Below are 17,138 nucleotides of genomic sequence, written 5' to 3' on the forward strand. Positions count from 1 at the left end.
TACAGCATGTCTCACACTGATAGTCCCACATCAATAGTTTCATATCATGACAGAAATACGACTGTTGTTTAAGAAAAAAGGGCAATACGTGCTTAAACTCCAGACTGGAAATGAAAGCCAAAGTGGCTAGAATCAGGGATTAAAAGAAAGCTGACAAGTCTGAGGAAAAATGAGTTGCTAAACATTGATGTACCTCCAGTGAATTTCAGCCACTGTTTTGCTATCCTGTACAAACCTGTACAAACCTTAACAGCACATTTCTATCTCTTTCACATCTCTCATTACATAAATTGCAAATAGTGATGTAGTCTTATAGTCTTCATGCTTGACCTGTTTTGATATATCAGCTTTAGGGTGTCATAATACAAATGGTAAAAGGGTTTAGCAGTCTGGAAGTGCATTGGAGATGTAGACACAAAGCTGCATCTTAAGATGCCTCACGCACGCCTAGGAAGCTGTGTGGAAACGTGAGGGGGGAAGCACTGCTGCGTCCGTTCATATCAGATGAGATGACACGCTGACAGCGCATCTCAGGGACGAGCCCCGGACGCCACCCACCGCGGGACAACAGCGTCGGCACAAGGCCGCAGGTTCATCCCCAACCACTCGGGACTATGGAGAGCCGATAATGCCAAATTAAAGCCTGCCACCTCCCCTGTCACTCAACACCAAGTGAATTATCTTCAGAGGCAGAAATTGGATTTTGATGAAGAAAGGTGAGGGGTCAGTAACAGGAACAAAGGGAATTACTGATGCGATCAATATCTCTCAAATTGCCTTGTGTTAGATGTGTCTACAGGGCCTTTTTTACCAAAAAAAAAAAACAATAATCTGTTTTTGATGGTTAGTGTGTGAGTAGATTTCTGGAATGTATTTGCTGGCATGACAGTTTTATAACTAATATACCTGGGTCAGGAGAGAATGGTGCATGTACTCCTCATCATACCAGGCTTTTTCCAAAGTGAAATTCAGGCCTCACAAGAGTTGCTGCAAATGTTTGCTGCTCAGTTTATTCCAAATGGCTGGATGTAATAAAGAAAGGATTTTTGAAAATCCAGTGACATCACATTTATACACCGTTAATCCTGGGGTTTAGTACAGCCAGTTTCAGATTTTCAGATGTCAGTGTTTCCCCTTGTCAGTGATTGAATTTAAAGCTGGTGCCACCTAGAATTTCATGAGAATATTCATGACAAATCAGAATCCTGAAATACACTGTACATGGCCTGGTGCAGACATTTCGGTTCAAATCTTACACTCAGATTGTGAGACAGCTCTTGAAGACTACAGATGATTTAAATGGAATTATATTCACCTTTATCAATACACATGGCACCCGAAGAAAAGCTGATTTCAGGGTGATGCTACAATAGTTAATGTATTGTTAATTGGCCTTTATTCATTTTAACTGCACTGCACTATGTTTGTAATGAGTACCAAATTAAACAAGTGTTACTTGTCTTAATTCTTACTCCACATGTTCAGTGACCATAAAACTCATACTTCAAACAAACTACACTTGTCACACACAATGGATAAGATTGATCAACAGGGTTTGCGGTGAGCATAATGAATTCACGTGAGGCATTACATGTGAGGTAAAATTCAATTTGTGGTATCCAGCCCTTTCTCAAATCCATACTTGCATTATTTAAGGTTTTCTATTAAAAATGCAACCCTTTGGTCCTCAAGGTAATACATAAAGAACAGGCTCACGTTTCCTCACTCATTTACAAAGTGAAATGTTACCCAAAAAAATCCCCATGAAACCATTATTACATATTAATGGCAAATGCCTCAGGGTCCAAACAGCTTTGGTAAGTTTTGGGTTATGTTGTGTTAATAAATTAATAAATCAATTAAAATTAATTAATACATTCAGATTATTGAGATTAAATAATCATCTTGTCTTAAAGGAAACAAAGCCCATATTTACACAATTATATTTAGAGGTGACATTTTATTAACTATTTATTTTGTTATTTCTCTTCAGGTTACTGAGGCATTTAGCTAAAATTGACACAGAGTTATAATGCCCCCTTGTGGCTAAATGAGACATTGCCGCCATAAAATACGGGACGTTGAGCAACGCTTTAAAACATGTTTCAGAGGTTACAGAGATAGGTCTATAGCTTACAGACACTAAATTGCAAAAGTTTCACTAAACAATTTGGGTGACAGAAAAACTTGTCCTATATTAATTCTTCTGTGTGTGTGTGTGTGTGTGTTTTGGTACCAGATATTATTGGTTTGAACAATTAGGTGGCACAAAAGGGCAAACTGTAATGAGTCAGTCCTAGTGTCTTTTCTGTAGGGTAATCCTGAAAAGGACCTAAATCTCAATGTTGTATAGGTAATGAGTTATGCCATCGCTTACATGCTGGAATTGGCAGGTGTCATACTCTAATCTTGTGTATGTGTACTCACACACACACCTTTGAACCGATAATGGTCCTGAATCTGGTGATTAACAACCTGGCTAATTCTTTTTGTTACTTAATAGCAATTAAATTTGGTACCATTATCATTGCACATTTCAAATTACTTTTAATTAGAGCACAGAGACTAGGCTACCTAATGGTAAAGGTCAGAGATCATTTTTCAACTTCAGTTTTCCTTAATCATTTTTCAAAACAGCTGAACTGACACCAAATAAAAAGGAAAAGGAATTAGGTTAGAAATTACCTTTATTTCAACTGTTATGGTTGTTAATTATCTAATATGGTCAAAAACAGCACCCCCCCCCCCCCCCCCCCCCCCCCCCCACGCGCACACACACACACACACACACACACACACACACACACACACTCCAGCTACCTCTTATCTGATTTACAAACAACAACAATAAACCTTAAAAATCAAAATTGAGCCTGTTTCTGTATCATGAGAAACAGGCGGGTTCTTTCCAATGTAATGGTACTGAAAATAGTAATTACAGTGTTCTATCAATATGTTTTCAAAATCAAGCAATCTGTCCAACTCTGTCCAAAGTAGCAAACATATTTTCAGATGCAAAAGTAGGCTCCAAAACAGATCTAAAATACCCCAGATCTACTCCTGTTCATAAGAAATGATGTCCCACAGATTACGCCTGACATGTTGATGCAGCTGCGTATGGAAAGCCCTGTTTTCGCTGTTATATAATATGTCTAATCAAAATCTGTGTAATTATTCCCACACAATGCTCAGTGGTAACCAGCAGATTTTTCTCATTTTCTTACTTATTAGATAATTAAGGAAAGGGAATTCATTAGTCACATGAACAGGCACTGGCTTATTTGTACTGTTCAGCAGCAAGAGCACATAATCACTTCCTCTGGGCAGAGAGGAAACTAAAAAAGGAAGGAGCCAAGCAACTGCAACACATCCAGATGAGTCATACTGCTGGCTGTGCTCTAACGGACACTGCTCCACTTTAATGAAGGCACTGAACACAATTGTGAGCCCCACAGATTTAATGGTTGTCCAGCTTCACAATCCACACCCCTGCTATTTCAGTTGCTACACCAAAGGCCCATATAAAAAAGGAAACATGTTAACTGCTTTCTGTGACTGGCAAAGGGGTACAAACACAGCCAGATGATGTATGCTGGAGAGCTCTCAAAAGGTTCCTCTCATATCATGTTTAACAAGGGGAAATCATGCTTGTGAATGGAACAGAACCAGTGCCATTGTTTACCCACTTTTATACCTAACTGTCCATCATTTTATCTTTCTGTAGGGAACTCTGTTTTGAGAGGAGCATTTTGACCATTTTTGCCTTTTACAATCCCATCTAATAAGAAGAATTCTCTCTTTGGCTTCCTGTTCCATGAAACTCTAAAAGTAGGCACAACATCCTTGTCACCACACAGATGGCCCTCTTTGCCTTGTGCTTACATTTTCTCCGTTAAGCTCAATGTGTGATGAGTCACAGCCAAATTTTCTCTTCAACAGCAAAAACAACAAACAACACCTTAATGCTGTCTCTAGCCATTAAGCATATTTTAAGAGCATCTCACTGGAACCACTCACTTTATCTTGCATGTATACACACACACACACACACACACACACACGTGAAATGTTTTACAAATCAAGGTTGTTGATTAGCATTGATTAACATCACCTTCATTCTTTCAAAATCAATTTACAATGGAGGGTAGACTTCACATTTATGGCAATTTAAACTTTAATGTTATGGCATTTGCTTGCATATGTACTGTATGCTCACTTTGATAGTTTCAAAGCATGAGAATTCTGTAAGATGCATCTTTTATTAAAGAACCTACTGGTATCACACATTAAGTATAGACATATTAAATGTATACATCCTGAAAAAGGGGCACATATCTTGCAGTGCTTTGAAATAGTGGGATGCATGTGCAACATGCAAAGAAAAACATGCAGTGATAGAGGTAATAAAATGCAATCTGACTGAAGCATTTCCTGCTTAGAACTGCAATCTCGTACAATTTCATCATCGAGAAACTGATACTTTACAGCTCAGAATAGATGTAACAGTAAGCCCCCAGGAAACGACCTGGAAGCAGCTGCTGTTTCGTCACATTGATATCTCATCAGCTGTAGCTTCAGAATGGTAAAACTGAGCAACCTGAAGAATGGGGTTCCAATCCCAGAAGGCATCATAAAAGCTGCTGCATTCTTATATCTTGTTCAAATCACTATGCGACCTGTAAGCTGTAGTGACTATTCAACTGGGTATAAACTGTAGGCATAATTTAAATCCCGGAAAAAAGAGCTGATCATGGGACTCCAACCTCTGGGTCACTTTAAGAGGCACAATTTGTATCTTCTAGCCAAAATGCTGTCATTTTCATGTTTGCTTTCCCCCACTCAAATAAACCTGATGGTGAAAGTACTACTGGTTGTGTTCACATCATATTTGATTTACAAAGACACCATGATTAAGCAGAAATGAAATATTTCATTTTGGCTTTAACTATCAGCAAAAATTCTTGTTGGTATTGTGGCACTGAACACACTTGAGGCAAAACCAGTAAAACATCTTGATTTAACTAGAGTCTTACAACCAGCTTTATTTGCAATAAAGGACTAAGAAACCTTAAATACTTAGCCTTACTACGATGACTGTTACTAGGTAATACGAGGCACTAGGCTTCTCTATGATGGTGACTGAACACACTCTTGACATTTAGACACTAAATTACTAAGTTCAAAGCCCCCTCTAACACACACTCACAACCAGGCTGTAACATTTTACACTTTGGGAGAAAAATACACTAAAGAACACCAAAACAGTATTTACCCATAATTCCCCAAACCAGGAACTGCTTAACATAATATGAACTCGCCGCTACAGTATGTTAAATCCTCTGTCATTGATTGAGGTCTCATCACCGCCGCAACAGCTGGTGAGCAGAGAGAAGCATAGCATGATATAATTACGTTGAGCAAGACTACCACCTAGTGGAGATAAGCTTAGATTTTAAATTGTTCCTCAACACATTAATGTCGATAAACATCAAAGTTTCCTCAGTTAAAAAGATGCGTTTACATGCACTGGTTTTAAAAGTAGTCTAAATTCAGTCTAAATCTAGTCTAAATTTCTTTGACGATGCTTGCACCTTTAGTCAATATACAGCTGTAGGGATCTGGAAACGAGCACAGAGTAAGGCTAAAATTCTGCTTTGTGGACCAATGATTTTAATATCAAAGGGAATGTTTCCATGGGTTTATTTACAAATCTCCATACTCCATACTACATACATATGTATATAGGTAAGCAACATGGTGGAGGGTATCTGCTGACTCACCAAACAGCAACCAGTGACATCTGGAAGAGCAGGTTATTCAGTTTCACACACGGACAATGGTTAAGTAAATACCGAAACTAAATCTTGTAGCGCCTGGAGATCTACCACGCCATTCGACCTACTTTGCTACTGTGTAACTCGTACTCGCTATTACATACTATTTACATACTATTCCTTCCTCTGGGTCGGCGAGCTATCAAAAAATGTCTTACGTGTTGACGTCATGCGCATGGTACACCTTACCATACGTATGGTACAAATGAATGTAAATATAAATATCTGGGGAACAGAATAATTGAGGGATACATGAGAATCAGAGTTTGAGCTTTGTGTGTCTGTGTTAAGTCCACTTTATTATTAACACATTGACTCCTTCGTCCTGAAAAGAGAGAGAAGAAAGGTGAAGCTAGTATCGCAAATGTTGGGCATCAATGTGAATATCACACACCTGTGATTGGCTGGCTATTACCATGGGGAAGAAGGAGGAGTACAGTACACCTACAGGTGAAATTACTTCCTTCTTCCCTGTGCAAAATTGTTACACGTTAACTTCAAACACCAAAAGAGCCTCACCAGCAAGGTAAGAAGGGAAACATAGCCTACTAAGTCAACAGCAGATACAAAGACTGCGATTAAATTGAGATAACCAGCCTTTCATATAAACATCACATTAAACAGAAACATGCATAGTACAGTATGGCCCAGCTAATTAGTTATATTGGTGGGATGTAATGTCAGTTCCGTAAATTTCACTGTTTACATTGTATTTTAAAATTCAATCGAGTAATGGGGCGTGTAATGGAATGGAATCTCTTATTTGATAAGGAATATATTGTTTTATTAGTGTTGTCATTAAATGTGTTTACTATTCATATGAAAGAGGAAATGTTTACATTACATTACATTTTACGACGCATTCACGCCAAATTTTAATATTTTTTTCCTCATTACTTATTTCCTGTTGAATGTAGTCGTTTTATAAAAGAGACGTTCGCTTTAAGAAGGAGGGTCTCTGATGTAGACGTGTAAACGGAGCGCCTGTTTGTACTCAGTTCGATGATATTCCAGCAACGTAGTTAGGTTTCTGAGTGGTATTAGCAACCCATCACACAGGAACTTGACTAATTCATTTCTTTTTTCTTTTCCCCCCCTTTAAACAAAATGAACAGGATACAGTTGAAACGATCGAAAATTCTCAGAATGGCTCTAGTCGGCTCCGATTCCGTGGATCCGGATGGAAAGACGGAAACATTTTTACTGAAAGCCATCAAAATAGCATTTGTGGTGGCACTTTATTGGTTCGTTTCAATTACCATGGTTTTCCTAAATAACTCTTTGTTGGATAGCCGACAACTGGACGCTCCTTTGTTTGTTACGTTCTTCCAGTGTCTTGTGACAGTGGGGCTTTGCTGGTGCATGTACTCTTTGTCAAAACTGTGTCCAGGTGCCGTGGACTTCCCTTCCGTCAAGTTCGACCCCAAGATCTCGAGAGAGGTCTTGCCTTTGTCTGTCGTTTTCATCGGGATGATCACCTTCAATAACCTGTGCCTCAAAAATCTTGGAGTTGCATTCTACACTGTCGGGCGATCGCTCAGCACGGTTTTTAATGTGCTGTTGTCCTATGTGATACTCAAGCAAACCACGTCTTTTTATGCGCTCTTATGCTGTGGAGTCATTTTGGGTGAGTTTTCCCGTTCACTTCGTATTATGAACATTTGATTGCATGTACTTTTCAGGTAAGACTAGAATCAGTTGTAATTTATGGTATTCCTATTACGTACTAGCCACCGACATTGATGAATGCGTGTGTACAACGTTCATGTCCTTTATAGGTTATTTATTCAAAACGCCGTTTAAGTGGGAACAGAAAATACGATGTCGGTGAACGTGCACATAAAAAATATTTTATAGGCTACTTATAAATTGAACGTGTTTCACATTAATCTTAATTGCACTGCAAAGTAAATGCATTTGTAGCTATTCACACTCCTGTAAATAGTATTTTGTTATTGCATTTTGTAAGGTATGGATTACACTAACAAGAGGCTTCCTGTAAGGCAGGGGTGTCCAAAGCTCTCCTGGAGGGCCACTTGTCCTACATGTTTTAGATCTCTCCCTGCTCCAACACAGCTGATTCAAATGATCAACTCGTTATGAACTCTTGAAGCTGCTGAATAACAAACTGATCATTTGAATCAGTTGTGCTGGAGCAGGGAGAGATCTAAAACATGCAGGACAAGTGGCCCTCCAGGAGAGCTTTGGACACCCCTACTGTAAGGTTTCATGAGGTTTTAGTTTCTGAACTGCTTTCTTAGTTCGAACCGCAAACTTGCGATTGGATCGTGGTCTGGACTCTGGAGAAGGAAATGGTCGATCGAGAACAAGGATTCTCTCCTAAATTGACTAAATCTTTGTAGATTTATATCAATAAGATTTGCCCTGGTTTGAGCTTATTGGCTGGGAGAATCACGTTTTTGGCTAAAATGTCCTTGTACCTACGAATTCATTACTACGCCTACCTTAACAAAGCGCCTAGTACCCCTGTATGCGAAACGAAACCAGAAATATCAGAGATTCCCCGCCGTATTTCACAGTGGCATTGGTGCATTTCTCAACAGAGTCACAAAACGTAATTTCATGACCATGTCCAAAAATCTCTTTTTTAAATCTCCAATAACGGCTGGTAAATTCAGGTCAACTTTTTTGAAGTTTGCCTTCAGAAAGGCTTTTTCCTTCCAACCTCAGTCATGAATGCCATCTGCATGCAGGCAGTGTACTTTCTGATACTTTGTAGTCTTAGGAAGCGTTTTAGTTTTGGAGATTTCCAAATGTTACATTCAGATTTATGGTTGTCTCCTGGACCACAGCTTTCTGCTCGTAGTGGCAAGATATGCTTGCATCCTCCTCTTAACACAGTTGCCACTGTTCCAGTAGGCTTAAATTTCTTTAAAAAAAAGTCATTTGACATCACTAGTTGTTGTCTGTAGTTTAATGCTGACTTTGACAAAGAATTTGTCTTTGAATACTGCAAGCAGAGTCAGCTTGGTATAGAAACATTTGAATTTTGTTTCACTTGCCTGCTATGATGAAAAGATTGGCAGCTAGCAGTAATAGTAGATTTTGTTTGTGCTAACGGTCTATGGTGGGTGTAAACTGTGTCCTGTTGGGTGTGATAACAGTAGTTATGCCAGCCAGCTAATTTCTAGAGTTGCACTGCAAGTCAGAAACCTCTTAATCTGCTTTTAATGTTCATCATTCAACATTAAACATTAATTGAACAATATCTGTGAACATGAGAGGCAATGTGCGTTTCTGTAAAATGTGTTGCTGGCTAGCTGACTGTACAACAAATGTTTGTTAACATAAACTGAGGGGTAGTGAAGTTGACAGTTGTTAAATATAGTCCACAGCAGTGCTGTGACAACACCTAACCTCTGTTGTTCACATCACTCTTTGCAAAATGTGCTAATGTCATAACAGTGGCAAGTGGAAGTTATGGTTATAGTTATGCATACAATATTTTTTATATAACTGCATGTCATGGTTTCATCAAGTAAATCTAGTGACCTCTTTGATCCACATATATCCTTAGAAAGAGGTGATATAAGTTAGTCAGTAGTTTTTTTCTCTGCTGGGGAGAAAGGTAAGTGGGAAAAGACCATAGTCCTACTGTTCTTTACGGTGGGCATTTGGAGTGGATATTGCATGGCTTAACTGTTCAGTAACTGTGGACCAAACTTTTATGGATCAGAACCATTATCTCTGTGGAGTAAACCCAGGGATGTTAAATACGCTCATGTCTCCATCTTGTTTTCGGGCAGGTGGCTTCTGGCTGGGTGTGGACCAGGAGGGAGCGGAAGGGTCCCTTTCCTGGTCAGGAATCGTGTATGGGGTGTTGGCCAGTATGTGCGTGTCCCTGAATGCTATCTACACCAAGAAGGTGCTGCCAGTGGTGGACGGCAGCATATGGAAGCTCTCCTACTACAACAACATCAACGCCTGTCTCCTCTTCATCCCGCTAATAGCCATCTTTGGGGAGGTGACCAAGCTGTACAATTCCAGCAAACTGGGTGACTGGAATTTCTGGGGTATGATGACCCTTGGTGGCGTGTTTGGGTTTGCCATTGGCTATGTCACAGGGCTTCAGATCAAATTCACCAGTCCTCTGACGCACAATGTGTCTGGCACCGCCAAGGCTTGTGCTCAGACTGTCCTGGCAGTACTGTATTACGCCAGTGTAAAGAGCTTCCTGTGGTGGACAAGTAATGCCATGGTTTTGGGTGGCTCCTTTGCCTACACATGGGTCAAAGGGCTGGAAATGAAGAAGACTCAGGAGGAGCCACAGCCCAGAAGTAAAACTGATAAAAATGATGCAGGTGTATAGAAAGGGGACCCTGAGGTATGACTTATGGATGTGTATGAAGTATGATGAAAGAATGTAAAGACTCATGAGTCTTTTCTCAAGCAATGTAGGTTTAGAGGTGGCCTTCCTCATTCAACCTGATGAACACGTAGAACTATTAACTTTACTCTCTTACGGAGTATTTTGGCACATTGTACTGTTCACCTCTACATGGTGCAATTTTGTCCTGTCTGCCAAAACATATTCCTAGTTTTTTGTAATTTAAGGATCATTAAATATGACTTTGTTTGATAATACTGTGTTTATTACAGATGAATAAAAGGTGGTAAAGTTGTTGGGTTGGTGTAAATTGTTTAAAAAATAGAATTTGCAAGGGCATGTAGCATTTTAGGGAAATTTTGTTTTTTTTATATACTATTTACATATAATATGTACATTGAGGAGGGTTATAGCAACTATTTCATTTTAAGTTTGCTTGAGCTTATTTATATACTGTGCCTGGTTTGACAGGCTGTCTGTAGATCCTACGCAGTATGAAATACATCTGTGAAAGGTAACATTTGGTTAACCTCAGAACAGACGTTTCAAATCAAGTAGGTCGTTCACCCAAATAAATCATTGCAGTGATATGCTATAAAAATGTTTCTAACTCTCACACAATTAATACATTTTTTGTAGACTAATGACGTGTATACACGTATGCTGCTTCTGTAATCTACAAGAAGGCAAAGCACAACGTTTCAACCATGCTGTGCTCAGGGCATACTGGTTTTTGACAGGACATGAGCACTGCTTGTCAGACAAATGCACTCATTTTAATTAAGTAAACATTTGTTTGTACCTCAGATAAGTAATACCACCTGCTCCATTCACAATCAATTATTCAAATCTAGAACGCATAAGAAAATATTGTCAAATTGTTTAGAAAGAGCATTTCTTTAAAACTTTGAAGACTCACTTTACCTTCTAAATGTTTATAATGTACTCAGCAATAACTAGGCACCTGACAGGTGACAGTTTTGAAATTCAGCAGGGTATACAGGGAGCTCTGTGACTGTCGGGGGAGCTGCAGGCTGTCAGGCTACTAAAAATCAGTGTTACAGGTCCCGTAACTCTGTAACACTTGGTAATGTGTCCCTGTAGAAATGTGGACTCTTCGAGGTTCTGTTTATCAACACTATTTGTTGAAGAAGTAATTCAGGCAGAGCAGTTGTTCTGATTCAGAGGAGCAAAGTTTTATTCTCGTGCCTGCTGGGAGAGTCAACACATGCACGCTAGACAGGTGATGCAGTCCACTCTGATATATTGTTAGATACATTCTCTTGTATGCTCCTGAAGGAAACCCCGATGTCTGATTTACTATGTGATTTAAGACACACATACACAATGTGACTTCTTTCTAATCTTCCTGTTTTGGTTCTATAGAGCTGCTCAAAACTGGGTCTGGTTTGTAGGAGTCCTTGCTACAGGGCAGAGAGTCCTAGATAATGCTAGCATATGCAGTCAGCTGTGTTTCCAGCTGGGAGGCACCTTGCTAATATCAGTAGTACATTCAGTTATACAAAATAGTTCTCAGGTCAGGAACAGGCTACATGCAGCTTCAAGCGATAGAGCAAAGGTCATCATTTATGTTCTTTGTGAATCATCAGCATTCACACTCACCTTCTTCTTCCACACTACATATGTGAAAATGGGCTCTTCTGACTGGGGTCGTGTATGATCAAAGCAAATTTAATTAACTTTAATCCCACAATAATGCAGAAACCAGAAAAAATGCCAACAACTGCCAAGAAATTAACAAAAATATTTGCCCAGAGTCACAAATGACCCCAGTCAGTGACTTGAGGGATAAATTGATCAGTTTGTGGACTCCCCACTGGCTCAGATGGGTAAAATGCTTGTGTCAAGTGCAGGTTGAGCCATATGGCACAGGTTTGATACCAGCCATGCCATCTGCCAAGTATGACCAGGAACTCACATCGGTGGAATTTGTTTCAGGGTGGTGAGGTCAGCTCATGTGGATGCCCAAGAGTTACTCAGACAGCATTAGGGGGATGCACAGGTCCTCCTGCTACACTTTGAGACTTGTAGTTTGAGAAATAGTCACAGTAGGCATGCATAATTAGTGTTGTTTAGCTTTGTATTAATTGTACTCAAGAAGTTATCAGAAATTTTGTTTGCATTCTTTAGGTCACAAACGTTTATTTTGCGGGACAGTCAGCCAGAAATTTTACCCTTAATGGTTTGTGCTACTGGATTTTAAAATGCATGCTGAAGGCAGTCTAGGTATTTTCTGCCCATAGCAGCTCATCCTAAATCAGAATCAGAATTCAGACTTTTTGTCAGTGCAGGAGGTGCATGGAGAGATGTGGACATGATGGTGGATTCTTTATGTGACACAGTATTATGAACAACATATATGTATACATATATGTATTTTTAAAAATATTTACATGCAAAATTATAAAATAACACTTCTTTTGAATTTGAATTACTATGATTTTCTTTTACTTTTTCATACATTTTTGAAACTCATTGAGACTGGGCATGTTATTTTGTGGTATCATGCCCATGTTACGTCAGTTGCGTTCAACTTGCTCCAGTCTTATTGATCATGACTCTATACTTGAAGCTTCTGAGCTGTTCAAAGTAAAAGCATTTGTGTTGGACAAAATAAGCCCATATTCTTGATTTTTTTATGCTTAATGGTTTCACTCTTTTGTCCATTTTATCATGGATCTATCTATGGGAAACATTGCAGTTGCAGGAAAAGTGTGTCAGTAATAGCAAACGAATGACAACTTTATAAATGACTTTATATAATTAAAGAATAGTTTCAATTATAACAAAAGCAGACAAAATGTGTTTTCTGATCGAGGACAGTTTTTAACAACTGAGAGAACTGCAGGAAAAGTTGGAATTACAAATTATTGTAACTTTCCTTTCCTTTGCTTACATGTACCAAAACAAGTTAAATTGTACCTTAATTGTGAATGAAGAACATGTTAATGTGAAGTTGAGCCTGATTGTCATAGACATTTAACCGCATTCATGTGAAGTATGAAAAGTTTTCTTCCTGATCTTTGAATAGGCTTATTCTGGTGTGTTCTGTCATTTATTTATCATAGTTTTTTTTTTTAATAATCAAAGTGTCACTCTTTGTCATTTTCTTTCAGTTATCAGAGGATGATACTTGTATGTGGGTTAGGAAGGATATTTTAATACTTAAATGTGCTTGATGTATAAATGTATAAAATGTATAAAATTTTATAAATCAATAAATCAAGTGGTATTTATGAAGTTATGCATTTGGAACAATTATAGAGTTATTTACCATGCATAAGGTAATATTTCTTTTTGACCACATAAATTATTTGTAGACTGTAGGGTAATTTTCCAAGCATGATTCCCCAATCAGGGCAATGTGTTACTATCTTGAGTATAGCTATTTAGGTAGCTATTACAGTCAGTTGTGTGTTTACATGACATCCACAAATGAAAAAGATCAGTACAACCTCTACAAATTGCTAGAATTGTAAAGCAATCTCTTGTGAATCATGGGCCCATGAACCAGTTTTCAGTAGCAGAAATGGATAAATATATACATAAGAATATTTGTATTTTTTAATTAAATACTCACCCGGTTTTATAACACAATGTTGCTGATTTCACTGCCAATAATACCAGCTGTGGTACATGCGCAAGCATTGCCCAATACATGTGTTTAACATATATCATCCACATCTTTGCCCTTGCCAGTAACAACTGGTTGAACAATTTCCATATGTAGGCAAGTTATTCCTAACTTGCCTTATGCAAATATATATACAATGTCTGAGGAAAAGGTTAGAAATTTATTTAAAAGATGTTATAGTGAAGGATGCTCCAGTTTAGAAACTTAAGCTGTCTTGAATAAGAAAAGGCACCAGCAAGAATTTAACTGAGTTTTGGGTTGAGGAAAGAGAACTGTTACTGTGTTTAACAACTCCTCACCTAAAACACATACACACACACACACACCTGTGGTGTTGATTAAAAGCACACAATCCCTGGTCACACACTTTTAAAAATTTCTAGATGTCAGTATTAATTTTTTTTCTTTTATGTGGTTCAAGACTGGGGATGAGGTTTCTCTTCTGATGCACCAGCAGGTACATTGTGCTTGGTAAGCAGACAGTGACAAATCAACACTATTTTTGGGCAGGTTGTGGGTTGTAAAGTTGTATTCATCAGCATTGTGTGGATAGAGGATGAAAACGCAAGTGAGAAAAAATGATAATACTACTAATAAGATGAATACATTTTACTTTTATTGTGCAAAAAATATGGCAGTATAAAGGCACTATAAGCAAAACAAGCAGCAACAAATGCACCCTATTAATACTATACAGTACAAGACACAGTACCCTATTACATTGTAAAGCAGGGGTAGTGAATTCATTTATGTGTTAAAACTTCATATAAGATCAAATTTAATATAAGCCAGTGCAAATCTGCCAGAAGAGGTGTGATGTGTTGATGCTTTTTTGTCTGCATTGCAGTAATCAAATCTTAAGAAAAGTATTTATAAGTTTCTCTGCATCCGCTTGTGACCAATTTGGGTGGATTTTGGCAATATTTCATAGCTGAAAAAAATTTTTTTGTGATGTTATTGACATGCTTTTCTGTTGTGAGGTTGGAATCAAAGACATTTCCAAGATTCTTCTGCCTGTGCAAGTTGCACAACACTACCATCTATGGTCAACTCAAATTCCTCTAGCTCTCTGGTGCTATGCTATGAACCCCCTATGTGGACCTCAGTTTTTGCTGTGTTAACCTGGAGAAAGATTTCCAGTATCAACTGATGAATATGTTGGAAACATGTGGTTAGCAGTCACTGACAGCCTTGGCGGCCAAGGGAAATATGCAGATAAATTTGTGTGTAATCTAGTGAAAATTCACCCCTTTACAAATTGGGTCCTATCTACAAGATGTCTGAACCAGCCTGTGCTGAAATGCCACTAACATGTGTTTTGAGTAAGATGTTGTGGTCAATCGCATCAAATGCTGCACTGAGCTCAAGCAAGGTCAGGATAGAGGCATGGCCAGCATCAGCATTCAGCAGTATGTATTTTAAAGATAAATTTAGGGTAGTCTCAGTGAAATTCATGGGCTCACAGAGACTATTAGCATTGACATGAGTTTCAGTGTCCTTTCCAACAACATGTTTAAGTACCTTGGCTGAAAAGGGGAGATAGGAGACAGGTTTGAAGTTATGTATGGAAAAGTAAATGCTTACTTTAATGCCAGTGGCACAATTCCTGACAGAAGTGATACAATTAAGAATATTGTGCCTAGCAATAAGCTTAATTAAAGGCATGGGGATCGCATATAAGTGCCAGGATGTACATTTCATCTTTGAGATGAGTTGATACTTCACTGGCAAGCACATCAGCTAAAGTCAAAAGGGGTACACCCTCTGGACCTACTTTACTCCATCGGCTAGCAAGTGTCCCCAGACTTTGTTAGGTTGTAGATGGTGGTCAACGGTACAGAATAAGAATTTCAGGTCATTCAGGAAACCTGTCAGTGTACTCTTAAGCTATAAATCTACATTCAGTTTCCCTACAGGGGTTTAGAGAACAGAAGTGGCCATTGCACCATGGTGAACTGTGAGGGAAGGACACTTCTCTACAGTGGATATAAAGTCTACACACTCTTATAAAACTGAATATTTTTTCAATGTAAAAGACAAATAAACAAAATGTCAGACTCTTTCCATCTTTAATATGATCTTCCAAACAAATTCAGAGAGAGTTAGAAACATTTGGGGAAAAAAACAAAACAACAAAAAAAAAAAAAACACACAACCCCACACACCCTAATTGAATAAGTCTGCATGCCCCGCCCCAACAAATACTTTGTGGAAGCACTTGCATTTATTACAGCAGCAAGTCTTTGTGAATAAGTCTCTAACTTTGCACATCTAGACTTTGGAATTTTATCCACTTTTCCTTTGCAAAAAAGTTCCTTCAAATTGCCGGGGGGAAATCTCCTGTGTACAGCTCTCTAAGTCATTCCACAGGTTTTTGATGGGATTGAGGTCTGGGCCATTCTAAGACTTTGATTTTCCTTTTCTGAAGCCATGCCTTGGTTGACTTGGATGTGTGCTTTGGGTCATTGTCATGTTGGAATGTGAAATTCCTCTTCATCTTCAGCTTTCTAACAGGGGCTAGCAGGTTTTGAGCCAAAAAATCTTGATATTTGGAGCTATTCATTATCCCATCTATCTTGACAAGAGCCCTTGACCCAGCTGAAGAGAAGCAGCTCCAAAGCATGATGCTACCACCACCATGCTTCAAGGTTGGTATGGTGTTCCTTGGATGATGAGCTTTATTGGCTTTGTGCCAAACATATCATCTTTTACAATTTAGGCCAAAAAGTTCAACCTTTGTCTCGACAGATCATAGCACATTTTCCCCACATGGTTTGGGCTGACTGAATGAATCTTTTGGTATAATTTAGAAGGGCTTGGATGTTCTTTTTTGTAAGAAAGGGCTTCCATCTTGCCACCCTACACCATAGCCCAGACATGTGCAGAATACAAGAGATGGTGGTCACATGCAAGGAGTAACCGGTACCTGCCAGAAATTCCTGTAGCTCCTTCAGTGTTGCTGTTGGCCTCTTGGTAGCCTCCTTGATAGGTTTTCTCCTCATCAACTTTGGAGGGTCGTCCTTGATCTTTGCAATGTTTCTGTGGTGCCACATTTTCTCCACTTACTGATGATGGTTTTGACAATGCTCCATGGTACATCCAGTACCTTCGATATTCTTTTATATTCCTCTCCTGATTGGTACTTTTCCAACAATTAGCTCTCACAGTGTCTTTGGCAACTCTTTGCAGCCCATGGATCTCCCAGTAGGAGGCAACCCCAAACATTTAAGCAAATCCTACAACAACAGCTGACTTTAATCTGGGTTTAATCATCAGAATCACTTTCATTGATGGCAAGTGT

The 17,138-nt window shown here is 38.8% G+C and overlaps 1 protein-coding gene across 2 annotated transcripts; it reads left to right on the top strand.

Annotated features, from left to right (window-relative positions):
• The first annotated feature begins 6,320 nt into the window (after positions 1 to 6,320).
• slc35c1 (solute carrier family 35 member C1) lies at positions 6,321 to 10,285 on the top strand. Of its 2 annotated transcripts, XM_036543306.1 has the most exons (3): positions 6,321 to 6,360; positions 6,950 to 7,461; positions 9,602 to 10,285. In XM_036543306.1, the coding sequence occupies exons 2-3, from the start codon at positions 6,981 to 6,983 to the stop codon at positions 10,162 to 10,164; spliced, it is 1,044 nt and encodes a 347-aa protein (XP_036399199.1). In that variant the 5' UTR covers positions 6,321 to 6,360; positions 6,950 to 6,980; the 3' UTR covers positions 10,165 to 10,285. The 2 variants fall into 2 exon arrangements, with proteins under 2 accessions (XP_036399199.1, XP_036399198.1); XM_036543305.1 differs by lacking the exon at positions 6,321 to 6,360 and having other exon boundaries at positions 6,737 to 7,461.
• The last annotated feature ends 6,853 nt before the right edge of the window (positions 10,286 to 17,138 follow it).

This window comes from Megalops cyprinoides, chromosome 13 (assembly GCF_013368585.1).
Source record: "Megalops cyprinoides isolate fMegCyp1 chromosome 13, fMegCyp1.pri, whole genome shotgun sequence".
Lineage (NCBI taxonomy): Eukaryota > Metazoa > Chordata > Actinopteri > Elopiformes > Megalopidae > Megalops > Megalops cyprinoides.

What these genes read in the sequence shown, in the direction of transcription:
- slc35c1 (XM_036543305.1), top strand. Translation starts at nt 6,942, where the DNA reads ATGAACAGGATACAGTTGAAACGATCGAAAATTCTCAGAATGGCTCTA. An exon ending in ATGCTGTGGAGTCATTTTGG is followed by an intron (nt 7,462 to 9,601) that starts GTGAGTTTTCCC and finishes GTTTTCGGGCAG; the next exon opens with GTGGCTTCTGGCTGGGTGTG.